Source organism: Haliotis rubra, unplaced genomic scaffold, assembly GCF_003918875.1.
Source record: "Haliotis rubra isolate DU_JTF1 unplaced genomic scaffold, ASM391887v1 Scf224, whole genome shotgun sequence".
In the NCBI taxonomy this organism is placed as follows: Eukaryota; Metazoa; Mollusca; class Gastropoda; order Lepetellida; family Haliotidae; genus Haliotis; species Haliotis rubra.
Genome location: NW_025766270.1, coordinates 1,239,731 through 1,257,073, shown reverse-complemented (window position 1 = coordinate 1,257,073; position 17,343 = coordinate 1,239,731). Strand labels below are relative to the sequence as shown.

At 40.4% G+C, this 17,343-nt stretch overlaps 1 protein-coding gene across 1 annotated transcript in view; it reads right to left on the bottom strand.

Moving 5' to 3' along the window:
• The window catches only part of LOC124277587 (dynein heavy chain domain-containing protein 1-like), a 208,656-nt gene that overhangs the window by 54,812 nt on the left and 136,501 nt on the right, over positions 1–17,343 (bottom strand). The window contains 2 exon segments of the mRNA XM_046713305.1: positions 13,962–14,514; positions 15,335–15,510. Coding sequence (XP_046569261.1) covers positions 13,962–14,514; positions 15,335–15,510 — 729 coding nt within the window.

Genomic DNA, 17,343 nt, shown 5'->3' with positions numbered 1-17,343 from the left:
TGTTGAACTGACTGAAGTTTCCTGTAGCATTGAGGACGTTTATTATAGTGACTACTGTACAGCTACTGTTCAGTGTTGAACTGACTGAAGTTTCCTGTAGCATTGAGGACGTTTATTATAGTGACTACTGTACAGCTACTGTTCTGTGTTGAACTGACTGAAGTTTCCTGTAGTAGCATTGAGGACTACGCTACTGTTATTATAGTGACTACTGTACAGCTATTATGTTCTGTACAGCTACTGTTCTGTGTTGAACTGACTGAAGTTTCCTGTAGCATTGAGGACGTTTATTATAGTGACTACTGTACAGCTACTGTTCTGTGTTGAACTGACTGAAGTTTCCTGTAGCATTGAGGACGTTTATTATAGTGACTACTGTACAGCTACTGTTCTGTGTTGAACTGACTGAAGTTTCCTGTAGCATTGAGGACGTTTATTATAGTGACTACTGTACAGCTACTGTTCTGTGTTGAACTGACTGAAGTTTCCTGTAGCATTGAGGACGTTTCCTGTAGCATTGAGGACGTTTATTATAGTGACTACTGTACAGCTACTGTTCTGTGTTGAACTGACTGAAGTTTCCTGTAGCATTGAGGACGCGTTTATTATAGTGACTACTGTACAGCTACTGTTCTGTGTTGAACTGACTGGAAGTTTCCTGTAGCATTGAGGACGTTTTATTATAGTGACTACTGTACAGCTACTGTTCTGTGTTGAACTGACTGAAGTTTCCTGTAGCATTGAGGACGTTTATTATAGTGACTACTGTACAGCTACTGTTCTGTGTTGAACTGACAGAAGTTTCCTGTAGCATTGAGGACGTTTATTATAGTGACTACTGTACAGCTACTGTTCTGTGTTGAACTGACAGGAAGTTTCCTGTAGCATTGAGGACGTTTATTATAGTGACTACTGTACAGCTACTGTTCTGTGTTGAACTGACTGAAGTTTCCTGTAGCATTGAGGACGTTTATTATAGTGACTACTGTACAGCTACTGTTCTGTGTTGAACTGACTGAAGTTTCCTGTAGCATTGAGGACGTTTATTATAGTGACTACTGTACAGCTACTGTTCTGTGTTGAACTGACTGAAGTTTCCTGTAGCATTGAGGACGTTTATTATAGTGACTACTGTACAGCTACTGTTCTGTGTTGAACTGACTGAAGTTTCCTGTAGCATTGAGGACGTTTATTATAGTGACTACTGTACAGCTACTGTTCTGTGTTGAACTGACTGAAGTTTCCTGTAGCATTGAGGACGTTTATTATAGTGACTACTGTACAGCTACTGTTCTGTGACTGAACTGACATTGAGGATTAGTTTCCTGTAGCATTGAGGACATTTTATTATAGTGACTACTGTACAGCTACTGTTCTGTGTTGAACTGACTGAAGTTTCCTGTAGCATTGAGGACGTTTATTATAGTGACTACTGTACAGCTACTGTTCTGTGTTGAACTGACTGAAGTTTCCTGTAGCATTGAGGACGTTTATTATAGTGACTACTGTACAGCTACTGTTCTGTGTTGAACTGACTGAAGTTTCCTGTAGCATTGAGGACGTTTATTATAGTGACTACTGTACAGCTACTGTTCTGTGTTGAACTGACTGAAGTTTCCTGTAGCATTGAGGACATTTATTATAGTGACTACTGTACAGCTACTGTTCTGTGTTGAACTGACTGAAGTTTCCTGTAGCATTGAGGACGCTTTTATTTTATTATAGTGACTACTGTACAGCTACTGTTCTGTGTTGAACTGACTGAAGCTTTCTGAGCATTGAGGACTGTAGCATTTATTATAGTGACTACTGTACAGCTACTGTTCTGTGTTGAACTGACTGAAGTTTCCTGTAGCATTTTATTATTTATTATAGTGACTACTGTACAGCTACTGTTCTGTGTTGAACTGACTGAAGTTTCCTGTAGCATTGAGGACGTTTATTATAGTGACTACTGTACAGCTACTGTTCTGTGTTGAACTGACTGAAGTTTCCTGTAGCATTGAGGACATTTATTATAGTGACTACTGTACAGCTACTGTTCTGTGTTGAACTGACTGAAGTTTCCTGTAGCATTGAGGACGTTTATTATAGTGACTACTGTACAGCTACTGTTCTGTGTTGAACTGACTGAAGTTTCCTGTAGCATTGAGGACATTTATTATAGTGACTACTGTACAGCTACTGTTCTGTGTTGAACTGACTGAAGTTTCCTGTAGCATTGAGGACGTTTATTATAGTGACTACTGTACAGCTACTGTTCTGTGTTGAACTGACAGAAGTTTCCTGTAGCATTGAGGACATTTATTATAGTGACTACTGTACAGCTACTGTTCTGTGTTGAACTGACTGAAGTTTCCTGTAGCATTGAGGACATTTATTATAGTGACTACTGTACAGCTACTGTTCTGTGTTGAACTGACAGAAGTTTCCTGTAGCATTGAGGACATTTATTATAGTGACTACTGTACAGCTACTGTTCTGTGTTGAACTGACTGAAGTTTCCTGTAGCATTGAGGACGTTTATTATAGTGACTACTGTACAGCTACTGTTCTGTGTTGAACTGACTGAAGTTTCCTGTAGCATTGAGGACGTTATTTATAGTGACTACTGTACAGCTACTGTTCTGTGTTGAACTGACTGAAGTTTCCTGTAGCATTGAGGACATTTATTATAGTGACTACTGTACAGCTACTGTTCTGTGTTGAACTGACTGATGCAAGCAACAGTGCAGAGGAAAAATCCGAAAAAAGTTAATTGCATGCTCTTGTTGTGTTTTGTCTGTAGAAACACAGATGGGAAACAACTCAACTAGTAGATGGCAGCTATGTGTTGATTTAATGAAGTGATTGTAGGAATTTAATTACTGGGTCAAAACATCAATATATGTGCACTTAATGTTACTCGTCTTAAAACATCAGAATTTACACATATTTGTGCAAATAATACAACATCTACAATTTCAGCCAGAAGGAAAAACCAGACGAAGGTTTGAATGTGATAATAGAATGTTGGGAAACATCAGTTAGTCAACTTCCAGGTATATGTGAGGAATGAGTTTGGGATGTACGACTGGTAGGATACACACTGCAACACAGGGCAATTACAGGCACCATGTGGCACCACCAAATATTCTTGGCATAGCACAGGCCATGTTCTTTGTGACGTTTCCTTAGTGCAGGATACATACAGCCTTTAAGACATTTAAGAATCAAAGGGTTCTTGACAAAACCCTTATGTGAATGATTTTTATATTCAATTTCTTTGTTTGTTTGTTGTTTAATGCTGCACTCAGCAATATTCTAGCTATATGACGGCGGTCTGTAAATAATCGAGTCTAGATCAGACAATCCAGTGATCAACATCATGAGCATTGATCTACTTAATTGGGACCTGATGAAATGTCAACCGAGTCAGCGAGCCTGACCACCCGATCCCGTTAGTCTCCCCTAACGACAAGCATGGTTTCCTGAAGACCAATTCTAATGCAGATCTTTGACATATTAAAAAACAGGCAAATACACTGAAGGACCAGAAGCAGGAAAAACCTGTGTTTAGTTTAGTTTACAACAATTTGTGTCACCATCTACAAACAGTGACCACTGTGACAACCTGCTACCCTTCATGGTGGCCACCGGGGACCTTTAGTCACTCAGAGTTTAGCTACAAGTATATTCCAGCAATATCATGGTAGGCGACACCAGAAATGGGCTTCACACACTGTGCCCATGTGGGGAATCAAACCTGGTTCTTCGGCGTGATGAGCGAATGCTTTGACCACTAGGTTATCCCATCACCCCATTGGGCCCTTTGACCGCCTCCGTGGTGTAGTGGTTAGAGCGTCCGCCCGGAGAGCAGAAGGTCGTGGGTTTGATCCCCGACCGCGTCATACCAAAAGATGTTAAAATATGGTACTTGTTGGTCCCTGCCTGGCGCTCAGCATTAATGGGTACAACAAGGACTGGTCAGCTCGGAGTCAGTATAATGTGTCTGAGTGGGGTATTCATGCTTCACTGCGGCATGGTATCTCAGTGGACTAGCACTATAAAACCAGCTTCAGTCTGGGCTAGTACAAGCAGCCGCACGTCGTCATATGAGCGAAATATTCTCAAGCACGACGTTAAACCCAATTTCACCTCACCTCACCTTGGGCCCTTTAACCACATGCATACACAAAGGGGGCACCTTTTGAGGAGTGAGTTCAATGCTGCTTTTAACTGTTTTTTACCCTGTTCTTGCATGAGAGCTGAAAGTGATGGAGGTAAAAGATATTTATTACTTTGAAGAAACCTTATAATGATCAATAAATCACAAGATTTTGCTATGCCCAAGGGAGACAACTCTACACAACAAACTGAACACACTTAAATGCTTGCACCACCTTGCCCCTTCAATAGACTCTGAAGACCAGCACGGACACAGTGGGATGACCCGACAGTGTAGCCAGGTGACAGGGGGATATAGCCAGGTCTTGGAAGAACATTGTGGCATGCCATTCCTGCAAACCTCTTTAACTGCCTTGGGGCCCATATCTTGTCAAACATTCTGACACAACACCCTGCTCAGGAATATCCAAACATGTCCATAGACAAATGATAAACAAGTCTTCAGATCAGACAAATTCTTGGTCTCTACCATTCCGTGACAAATACAATGCTTCAAGAAAAAAATGTGTCTGAGTGTTCACCTGACATTCCTCTCGCCTCCCTGTACCAAACATTCACAGGGATGAAGAACACAGTACAACACTGATATATTTCCTACTCGGCAGAGAAGAATACATTCCTGTTGAAGACGCAAAGGTCGAGCACTTGAAGAGCCTGAGAGAAAAATGTCAATAAATGCTGCTGTCACATTTCAATGTAAGCCGTCTCATCATCCTTACTTTCTCTCAAATACACACATCCTAACTAACAAGAAAAATAAAGAAATGAAGAAATAACCAAGATGATGGTTGTATTACGTTCTTCAGGAAATAATGTAGTGGGTGAAACTGTCTGACAGCTGAATACTGAGTGAAAGGGGGATGATATCAAGGCTGCCTCTGGATGAAGAACAGACACATATGGAGATGGCACCAGGCTCTTCATCAACTGCTCGAGATGGTCGGAAGGATTTCAAGTTGAAAGAGTGCAAGGGATGAAAACTGTAAAACAAAATATCTAGTATATCCTATTTCATGTTTTGGGAGGACTAGTTGAGGCAGAACATGGATGTGGATATGGGTGTTTGTGTGGGCAAATGGTGGGCAAATGGTGGGCGTGGGCGCGTGCGAGGGCGTGGGCGTGGGCGTGTGCGTGGGCGTGGGCATTGCTTAAAAACATTTTAATGGAAAATTGCAATAACTGACTGGATTAAAGATGAAGTTATCAGAAACATGTACCCAAACTTTGAAAGCAAAGGTATTATTATCTGTATCTTAATTGCGAAAACAGTTTCTGCTATCTCAGCTTCAGCCATTATGCATATTCTGCTAGCACGTTTGTGAATCCACATGACCTTTTACTCTATTACAGGACTTAGGTTGGCCATAATGCGTAAGACCAAGCACTACAATAATGTAAACCACATTTTCTGTTGTTTTCATAATTGGTAACATGGAGTATTGTGTTGCCTGGGATAGCACAGTGTCACAGAGCCATGGACCAGATAAATAGTTTTGGTGGCAGTTTTCAATCAATATAACAGTTACCGTAGACTGTTGATTTGGTACAAAAATAAATTCATGTCCATTTCATAAAATTCAATTTATACTACATCATTACATGTTACAACTTACTGTCAGTGATATTTTTAAACATTCATTAAATCAAGTCCGATTGTGATGACATAGATGTTATTAAAATCAGTAAGAAGATTTCCCATGAGCTTGAAAATGTTTCGCCTTAACGTCCATTTGGAGTCAGAGCCCCAAATACTGCAGTCTACCCCAAAAAAACACATTATCTATAAATACAACTTCAAATGTACTTGTTTAATTCATTGTTCTCCATTTAGTCGAATAACACATGTCGGCTCGCTATTTGTCAATATTGTGTGCTGTGAAAGTTGTTCTGTATTCTCATTGGCTGACATGATGTCATTCTAAGATTATGAATAAGCACCATAACTATTTCCATAAGATAAAACTAGTGAAATATACATTGTACTGACTAGTATTTCATAATTCACCAGAATTTGGGAAATAAATTATCTGTCACTTATATTATCTCTGCTCGACCAGGCTGGGATCTTGTGTGGAGACAAGTTAATATATTAATGGGAACTAAGATCCTAATTTTGTTCCAACGAAAGATATTTCCTTCCAACAGTGTAATTTTGTCAGCAGACAATTTCTGTTTTCCCCCCATCTGAAGCATAATTATTTTTTTAAACATTTCTGGGACATTCAGTTTGCTGGTTGTTGTTTTGTTTTAATCCCAGACTCCCTGCCGTCACCAGTTTAACACAAAAGAAAGTGCATTCACATTGTTAAAAAAATCATACTTATGGATTGGTCATTTATTACAGGGGTGGGTGGGCTGGATGGAACTGTATCACATTTTGCTCACAAATAGAATTGCTGACATCTTATATCATTTATTTTGAAACTTATTTTGACATCAAGTGTTGCCTCCATTTTGCTTCATTCTTATTCTTCATCTTCACTGGAAGTTTCTCTTGCAAGTTGTAAGATCAGCTCGTATTGATGCGGTGTAACATCCACGTATAAAATGATATCAGGAACATCTTTTACTGCTTCAGAATCCATGGTCACTGCCAAGATGTCCGGTAAAATCAAAGAGGAAGCCATTGACAATAAGCATATATGACGTCATGTCACGTGATACCCACTTCTGCTCATTAACTGTCAAGTGTTTCCGTAATCGGCAGAAATACAAGTGCGTTTTTTACGTGTTTAATGCAATTTTACAACCTTTTTGTTCAAGTTTAATCATGGAAGGTGACTCTCAGAATGCTTTTGTGTCAGTATTCTCCTTTAACAATACTATCAACAACATATCACAAAGGAACCATGATTTTACACATACTTGATAAACCACAAAAGACCAAGGATTCCTTCAGATGACTGAGACTGTCGGCTCCAATACCATACAGGAATAAATCAGCACATTGTTGTAATCAGTACCACATTATACAGCCTGTTTCATTAACCTGTGATGGGCGTACAACAAACGCAACAACCAGAAATGGCTGTGTTCCCTGTGGGTTGCCATCATCACCTTCCACCATTATCCAGAACGGAAGATTGATTGCTGGTGTTGTGAGACATATGTTGTTACTAGTGTTCTACAACAAACTCTCATCACAGTTACACTTACATTTAAACACATGTTCTTGTCGTGTGTCCGAGATTTACAGTGTGGAGACAGCATTACATCAGAATCATCGGGACATATATAGCTGCTTTTTTCTTTCATAACCGAATTCAGGTGTGTTTTCTAAATAAATACATAAACCCAGCACACATGAGAGATTAAAAGAAAAATGAGGAAATATGGGGATGTTTCTGTTTGTGGAGGGTATGAGCATGCTGTATTTTCTAAGCAAGTAGATACTGTTTGTTTACCTATATCTGTCTGTGTTTCCAGTACGCCAAGCTAACCAACACACCGCTCAAAATACCACGCAGGAATGTGGGACACACTTAATCACAAATGTGAGAAAGTTTATTTATGTAAATACTGATATTGTTGAAAATGCATGCCCTGCAAATTGATTGAATGATTAATGCATCTCCCTTTCATGTGTCTAACAACTGCAGAAATTGTTCACAGTTCTCCAATAAGGAATGCAAGGTGTCTCAAACCTACTTAAAACTTCTCCAAATGCATTTCTATTTTGAGAAGTTGTACTTTGAACTTTCTGTTCAGCAAAATTGTTGTATTAGAACTCTTCAAACAAACTTCTTTGAGTGGCATTTTAGAAGCTGGGAAGTACAAAATTGACAAACTTTATGGATAACAACTTCTATATTACAAGAGTGCGACGTTTCGATACAGGTTCTTGTACCGTTGTCAAGTCTGCGTCGCACTCTTGTAATAAATAAGTTGTTATCCATAAAGTTTGTCAATCTTCAAAGAAAGCCTGACCTGGGCTGCTGTGACTGATGTTTGTCTGGTGTTTGTTGTGGGTTGTCTATGTCACTTGAAGGTCCACTGCTTTAAGAGGCACAGAAGCCTACATGCAGTTTATAAGTTCTACAATTCAGGGCCCACTCCATGATAATCGCCGCAGTCAAAATATTCTGAGTATCATTTGTGTAACAGCAATTTCAAACAACTGTTGAGATGAAACTCAATAATTGTTTTGCCATTTGTGAAGCTTTGTTAATAATCGAGGAGTTCACATACACAGATATTGATACATCCTACACTTTCCTGCCATCATTGATGTTCCCCCATCCTGCCTCCACAGACACTCCACACACCCCGAGGCAGTCAACATTCACAAATATTGATGGATTCACTACAAACAACACAGCAGGGCCTCCCGACATGAGATATACATCTACTGCAGTGTACCCCAGCAGGAGGCCATGCTTGTACACTGGCGGCCGGCCGGTCAGCTGTTGTATACCTCTCTCTCTTATGTATAATTATACACTGTCAAGTGTGAGTGTGGGTGTGGGTCACATTGGGTCACATCTCATAGATTGTTGAGTGAAGACGCTTATAGTGAGTGAGTTGAGTTTTACGCCGCACTGAAGACACATAAACTGTTGCGTGAAGACACTGGTATACACTGTTTAGTGAAGACACTGTTATAAACTGTCGAGTGATGACACTTATAAACTGTCGAGTGAAGACACTGTTATACACTGTCAAGTGAAGAGAGTTATAAACTGTCGAGTGAAGACACTAGCTGTAATACACTGTTGAATGAAGACAGTTATACACTGTCGAGTGAAGACACTGTTATAAACTGTCGAGTGAAGACACTGTAATACACTGTTGATTGAAGACACTGTTATACACTGTTGAGTGAAGACACTGTTATACACTGTCGAGTGAAGACACTTATAAACTGTCGAGTGAAGACACTGTTATACACTGTCAAGTGAAGACACTTATAAACTGTTGAATGAAGACACTTATAAACTGTCGAGTGAAGACACTTTTACACTGTCGAATGAAGACACTTATACACTGTTGATTGAAGACACTGTAATACACTGTTGATTGAAGACACTGTTATACACTGTTGAGTGAAGACACTTATACACTGTCGAGTGAAGACACTTATAAACTGTCGAGTGAAGACACTGTTATACACTGTTCAGTGAAGACACTTATAAACTGTTGAGTGAAGACACTGTTATACACTGTCGAGTGAAGACACTTATAAACTGCCGAGTGAAGACACTGTTATACTGTTCAGTGAAGACACTGTTATACACTGTTGAGTGAAGCCACTGTTATACACTGTCAAGTGAAGCCACTGTTATAAACTGTTATGTGAAAACACTGTTATACACTGTCAAGTGAATACACTGCTATAAATGTCGAGTGAAGACACTGTTATACTGTCGAGTGAAGACACTGTTATACACTGTCGAGTGAAGACACTTATAAACTGTAGAGTGAAGACACTGTTATACACTGTCGAGTGAAGACACTTATAAACTGTTGAGTGAAAACACTGTTATACACTGTCAAGTGAATACACTGCTATAAACTGTCGAGTGAAGACAGTGTTATACTGTCGAGTGAAGACACTGTTATACACTGTTGAGTGAAGACACTTATAAACTGTCGAGTGAAGACATTCGCTTTACATTTGTTGTTTCTTAATATCATTATCAAATTATACAAGAGCACAGGCTATGTGTCAAACAAATTGCTAATTGAAATGAAAGCCAGTCATAAAAGTGTGGTCCTCTCCTCTTTGTCTCCTAAATTTTTGACAGTTACTTGAGAACATGAGTTACAGTCGAGCACCTTTTTCTCATTATTCATGGGACCAAGAAAAAATATCGCGTTATCCGAACTTCGAGACATCCGACCAGGGCATATCATCACATATCACTATGAAAGAAAACAAAACGCTTCTCAGTATGTTTTGATTCAAAACTATAATCCGTTATCAGTAGTGTTTAGTCCTAACAGTGAGTACTTCCTAATTAAATTCTTCTTATTTAATCCTAATCAAATAACAAAGACGTGACACCTTCAACTCAGTTAGCCCTAATTAGTTTACACTACCGTATCCCTTTGATTCATACCGTGTGAATATTGAGTTTCTTTGCAAATATCGGTTAAAAGGGTAATTTTGCTTGTTGGGACCATGAAATTATATCGAGATATCCGAAATATCAAGACATCCGTATCGAGTTAAAAGAGCTTGAATAATGATAAATTATGAAGGATTTTGCCGGGACCGAGATGTTATATCGAGACAACCAAGATATCGAGTTATCAGAGTTCGAAACAACAGTGCTCGACTGTACACATATACATCTAACGTTCCTCCTGGACAGCCCGATCCATCTTACACTGTACGGTCAAACATCTGCCCTTATTTGTGAGGTAACACAGTGTTGAGCATGAATGAAACTAAACCATGTTAACAGACACAGGGAAGATTGAAGAGATCTGTACATCAACATATTGTAAAGGGACACATCCTTAGGATAATTAAACCAGTCTGAGTGAACCTATTTCTCAAAAGACCCCTGAAGATCCGGGTTAGAATATTGGCCTTCAGTAACCCATGCTTGTCGTAAAGCGACTAACGAGACCGGGTGGTCAGGCTCGCTGACTTGGTTGACACATGTCATTGGTTCCCAATTGCGCAGATTGATGCTCATTCTGTTGATCACTGGATTGTCTGGTCCAGACTCGATTATTTAGAGACCGCTGTCATATAGCTGGAACATTGCTGAGTGTGGCGTAAAACTAAACTCACTCACTCACTCACTCACTATTTTTCAAAACATCCTACTTCCTGAAATAATAGCATCCTGGAGCTGTGACAGCTCTAACGGCTGAAGCAGTACATCATGTTATCTTGCTGGTGTCACAGTGGTACAAATAAGACTTGCTACTTAAGTCACAGATCTTGTTGCTACAACAGTTAAAACCATCTGCCCCGTCTAGATCTAGAGTTACCCCGACACAAGGCAGCCTATCGGTTTCATCAGCCTGTGTTTATTCTCCACAAATCAAGTTGAGCTGAGTGTGGAGTAAAGAAAACAATCTGTTGACGGCATCGTTACATGCCAGGTCTGTTACCACATCTACACGTTATAAGACGGCAGATCCTGCCAGCATGTCAAGTACACCTGCACCCCAGCCTACAGGACTGAACTATAACATATGATATATTGGATAAACACTTTCTAACTAAGGTACAGATTCTAGTACTTTTTAGAGTCAAATGTGGGATTTGAACCAACACACTCAGAGTGAGGTAGTTAATCGTCTGCACACAGAGTCAGCAATCTAACCCACTCAACCACCTCAGTTTCTACAAATACTGCATGTCTAACAACTGCTAGATCATGTAATTTGTGTACCTCTCTGACTTCACGATTCTATGTTTTCAATTCCCTTTCAGTACCTAGGAAAGAAGACAATGCCAAAAGGTAGAATACATCTAAAGACATTCTGTGCTGGGACATGGTGATGCCTGCTAGGTAAGTGTATTGCCTGGATGGATGTCAACAGTCTAATGACCCTGAATTTATATGCTAGTACTACAGACTGTAGCTGGTTCACGCCAAAACATTTTAAATGGTAGAGGCATCCCAAACACTACTATGCCTTACTTTTAATACTGTCTCCTAAGCAACTAAGTTGCTATTTTGAAGGATATTTTCTGGATGAAAAAGAGCTGAAACAGTTTGTTTTTATACAAATAATTACACAGTTGAATGACCATCCATATTTTTAATGTCTATTCCCCAAATATGACTTTCCACCCTCCAGTACAAGATTTACATTGTTTCTCTCAGATATGTCTCACTTACACTTAGTGCTATACGACATCCTTACATAGCTGATGCAGGAAACTACATACATAGAAACCTGACTCCATCATGGCCTGGCAACGAGTCATTAATGGCATAACAGTGAGTGAGTATGGCTTTACACCACTTTCAGCAATATTCCAGCAACATCAGTGAGGGCCACCAGAAATGGGCTTCACACACACAGGCCCTCGTGTCTTTGCGAGGATTAAAGATTTTATAAAATATATACAAAATTTGAGATGACCCCCTGTCTCGAAATGCTTCACAGTATAATACATTATGACAAGGACGGACACTTCGGTGCACCCTACCCGACTGCTTTGCCGATCGCTACGCTACCATCGCATACAATCGATTAAAACTTAATGTAAACATAACCATGGATGATTGGCCTATTGAGCACCTCTCATGACACCTACCAATTCTTTATTGTTATTTCTGCAAGTAGATTGAAACCCGATTTTGACTCTCAACTAAACAATCTTGACACAAATGGCTGACGATATATCCGCACAAAATGGGGGTATCATACTGTGAAGCATTTTGAGTCGGGGGTCATCTCAAATTTTTGTATATATTTTATAAAATCTTTAATCCTCGCAAAGACACGAGGGCCTGTGTTCACACACTGTACCCATGTGGGGAATCCAACCCGGGTCTTCGGCATGACGAGGGACCGCTTTAACCACTAGGCTACCCCACCGATCCAATGGCATAACAGACAAGCATCCTCAGACAAAGTGTTTACTCCCTGAAGGACTCCTTAGAATAGGACAATGATATGATAATAACCTTTCCATGGCACTTACATTATTTGGAGATGTGAATCACCTGCTCTTTTTATATGAAAGACTTTCTGTAAGTCGCAGCATTTGTTCATAGGGATTTTACTGACACTTCAAAACATCTCATCCATGTATGGTCAAAGGGAGGTAATGAATCCTGCTTCATTACAACCATGTGACAGCATCTTATAAAGGTCTTGCTTGAATACCTCAACTTATGTCAGATGACAAATTTCTTAAATCCAGCAATGAAAGATATGTAAAGTGAAACATATATGTCACTGTTACTATCAGTTGTATACATAAAATAATGTTGTTCTTTTCTATTCTATGTTTTAAGAATATAATTAATATTTTCCATGTTGCGGCCCAACAGGATTACATTTTATGACCAAAACCCTAATGTTTCAGTTCCTGAGGACTCTCTGCTCAAGCCGGGACCACACACTTTGTGAAACTCCTGCATTTCAAACTTGTGAAACCCACACATGTACACCTTGTGAAACTTACCCACATAAGTACTCCTGGTGAAACACTTGTTTGTCACCCATCTAATAACAAGCCGGGACCAACTCTACCCTGGCTATTTATGGGATATTATGAGAGGGGTACTCATTAAATATGAGTCAAGATGGAATCTCATGTTCGCTGATCCTGGAACAATCCTGATTTCCTATTGTCAACCTCACACTTAGGCTGAAGGGGTCGTTGTCGGGACGGGTACTACAGATATGTACCCCAGGTACGTTTCTGTATACAGAAACGTACCCTGGCCATAATGAGAATACAGAAACATACCCTAGGACGATTCCATTCCTACTGTGTCGTATTCTTGAACGGAACTGTCATGTTGTTGTATTAGATACATTTGATTACTTTATGTAAGTAATGAGAATACACAGTAACGGATATTTCGCGAATACCAATCGTAATCAGTTGAACGGGAACAACTACATGCAGTTTCGGTTTTGGATTGCGGAATATGGACTCATCTGCCTTTTAGGGTACCAGGTACGTTTCTGTATTTTGACTTTGTTTAGGGTACGTATCTGTAGTACCTGTGCCGACATCGACCCTGTCAAGTTCCAGATGGCCAAGTTCTAGGCTCAATCTACAACCAGAACTGTTAAGTTGAAAATAAGAATTTGAAAACAAAGAAAGATTTCTCACAACATATTCTCAATCAGTATAGGAGTCCTACCTGAATCTGAAGGTGAAACTTGTTGATATCTTTGAACTGCTTCCTGGCATAAGTCTGTAGGACCGCATCAAGGAATCGGTCTGGACGCAGGAAGTGAGACAGGTTGTACATTGCAGGAGTCTTCTTCAGATACGACACAACGCCTGTCATCCGCACAGGAAGCTCCTGCAGCCACTGCTTGAGACTGGAGCATGATGGGAAGGTTTCCTTCAGCCAGGCAGAAGGTACACGGTCATTACAGACATCATCGAACAACTGCGTCACCTGCTCTGTCAAGGCCACCTCACCCCGAGCTTTCTTCAGCAAGAGGCTGAGGTCCAACTGGACTTGTGAGACCAAATCCCGGAAGCCTGTAATCTCATAGTGTAGGAACACGTCTATGGGGTAGATCTGCTCCCTGCTGGTCTCGGGGAGAGAGGGGCAGTTCTGGATGAGGGCTAGGAGCTGTGGGATGAGTGGGTCGGTGGACACGGTGGTGGACTTGGGAGGGTGGAGAACCTGAAGGAGGAGCTCTGGAGCCCCAGTAGCCTGAACCATGTCTTTCCCAATGATCCTAGAAAACAACAACAACAGATGGAGTGGCCTAAACAGTGCTACAGTTATTACATGATATGTCAGCTCAGAGCGAGACAATGCTCCTAGTTCTGGTGCCCATTTAGTTTGTCATACAGACCCTGAAACAAACATATCAAGAAAGCCCATGCAGAATATGTGGCTAGTCTAGATTTCCACAGTTTCAGGATGATGAAAGTCTCTGGGCTCATTTTTATTATATTTCATGATTTATAAACAGTTTTTTTCTGTAAAATATGTTCATTTCAGAGACTGGATGCTAGTCTCGTGTCCCCTCTTGATCTCAACTTTGTAAGGTGCACTGTGTAGGAGATACATTTCTGTGTACATAACAGGCTGAATGTGGACCAGATGGGCCAGGTGGGTCAGGTGAACCAACGAACCAATGAATGATTGAATCATTGAATAATGAATGACATGTTGTACAGATGTTTTCACAGATTATCAGTAAGTTCACACATTGTAACCACATTGTAAATCCTTGTTGCAGGCAGAATTTGGGGAAGGTACCTCTCAAATTTGAGAAATGGTCTCACTGATTTCCCATTTGATAAACTTCAAGGATATGGTCTCCTGAACTAGAACTGCTCATAAATGACTTTCTGATCATCATGATGTGCGATGCAACTACGACAAGTCTCCACTAGCAAGACATCCAACAACATATGACAACAATGTATGGCATAACGTTAACTTCTACTACTGTAAAGGACATGCAGTAAAAACATCACCAGTTTGGTAAAACTCTATCTGTTGTGAATATATCCCATCTGTATCGAGTGAAGTGCCTGTGCACATACCTGCTCTTGCCAGCTAGAAGATGCTTCTCTGCTGCGTCACTGAGACAGAATGTCCGGGCAGAGTGGTCCTCGATGGCGTCCAGAGCCTTCTTGAGACTTGGGGGATCGTCTCTACTGGCCAGGAGTTTGTGTAGCAGTGACACAACACCCTTCCCTCTGGCTGTCTGCTTCTCTGCCTGCATACAACATAGACCAAAAGTAATTCTAATGTTCTTATTCATGATACCTTTATCATAAAAACAAGCATTCCTCAAATCTTGTCTTGATTTTAAGATTTTAAGTCCTTGGGCTCTAGATGGACTCGATGGTCTGTCTTTAGATTAGGCATGACAATATCTGAGAACAAACACTATATTTTGTTAGAATATTCATTCTGCACACATACTGTATATAACCAAAACAACAATAATAAGAGGTTATTCCTTTTGCCAGTCATATCAGCCCGAGACGACCATATCGCCCCATGACCGAAGGCCCCTACGGCTGATATGGAAGTCAAGGGCTGATGTGACTGGCGAAAGGAAAAGTGACATATTTTAACCTTTTTATCATATACCACATCAAGGGACCTAACTCTAAAATAAACTAGGCTCCGTCTATTGAAGTTTCAAGCGTTTGCGTGTATTCATTCCGATCTAGTTTAGTAGCCGGGCAATACACTTCTGATATGGATTTTCGGCCCTGGGGCTGATATGGCTGATATGCATTTTCAGCCCGGGTGGTCAATATGGCCGACAGCCAGTGTTGTATGTGCAAATGGCCCATATTATTGACAGGTATATGATAATGTAATTTTTAGAGTAAAATTGATATTTTATACTTATCCTGACTCATGCTCTTTTGCTTGTCTTCTTCCTCTTGCGAACATAGTGGAACACTTGTATCTCCTTAATTGAAGCTCCCTTCAATGTAAAATCACTAATTGGTACTCACCAAGAGTTGCCTCCCTTTGCCCTTTGCGCGGGAACAGGTGTCGCCACCCTCTGGCCTCATGCTTCACTCTCTCCTGATTTTGCGAGCCCAACACTTGAATTTACAGGGAAATCCAAAGTGTTATGTGGGGAGGATGGGAGGGCTTACCTCATGAGTCAGGATAAGTATAAAATATCAATTTTACTCTAAAAATTACATATTTTTCCTTATCCTGACTCATGCTCTTTTGCTTGTAGATTTTGACGGAACCGGAGGTGGGAAACACAGAATACTTTGGATTTATAATTAGTGATTTGAATAGATATAACTGTAATAACCCTTTACGGGAACTTCATGAAGGCATAGACTTAGGATATTTCCTCTATTATAAGCCATAGGTTATATAATGCCATAACTGGGGTATTACATTAATAATATACTGAGATATATACATAGATATAATAAATATAAACGCGACTCTGATAGAGACGCTGTACAACTGAACATAACATCAGTATAAGCTTAAGGCTGAATAACCGAAGCTAAGTATATACATAGCCCTGAAACTCCGTAGAGTTATAAGCTAGATAATGTATGTATACAATACATAATAATCTTGTGAGGGTAAGTATTAACGCCTACGAGGGACTGTCAGCTGCTGAGCGAGGACCAAGGGACCGAAATGGTGAATGCCAGATACGTCCTCGGTGGTGATATCTCTCAGATAGTGATTAGCAAACACCATGTTAGATTTCCAAAAGCATCCTTCCATAATTGTGTTCAATGAGCAGTTACCGTGTAGGGCGAGAGTGGAAGCCAATGCCCTGATCTCATGGGGATTTGATGCTGTTGGAGGGTCCAAGCCTGCTGCCTTGTAGGCATGAAGTATGACAGTCCTTATCCATATAGATATGGTGGTACGAGAGACTTCTGTCTGAGTTGTTGCCGATAAGGGGATGAATAATCGTTTGAGAAATCTTCGCCTTGTCTTGGAACGTCGTAAATAGATTTTGAGAGCTCTGACTGGGCACAGCGATAAGTCTAGTGTATCTTGAGATCCGAGAATCGAGGATAGTGCCGGGACGTGGAATAACCTG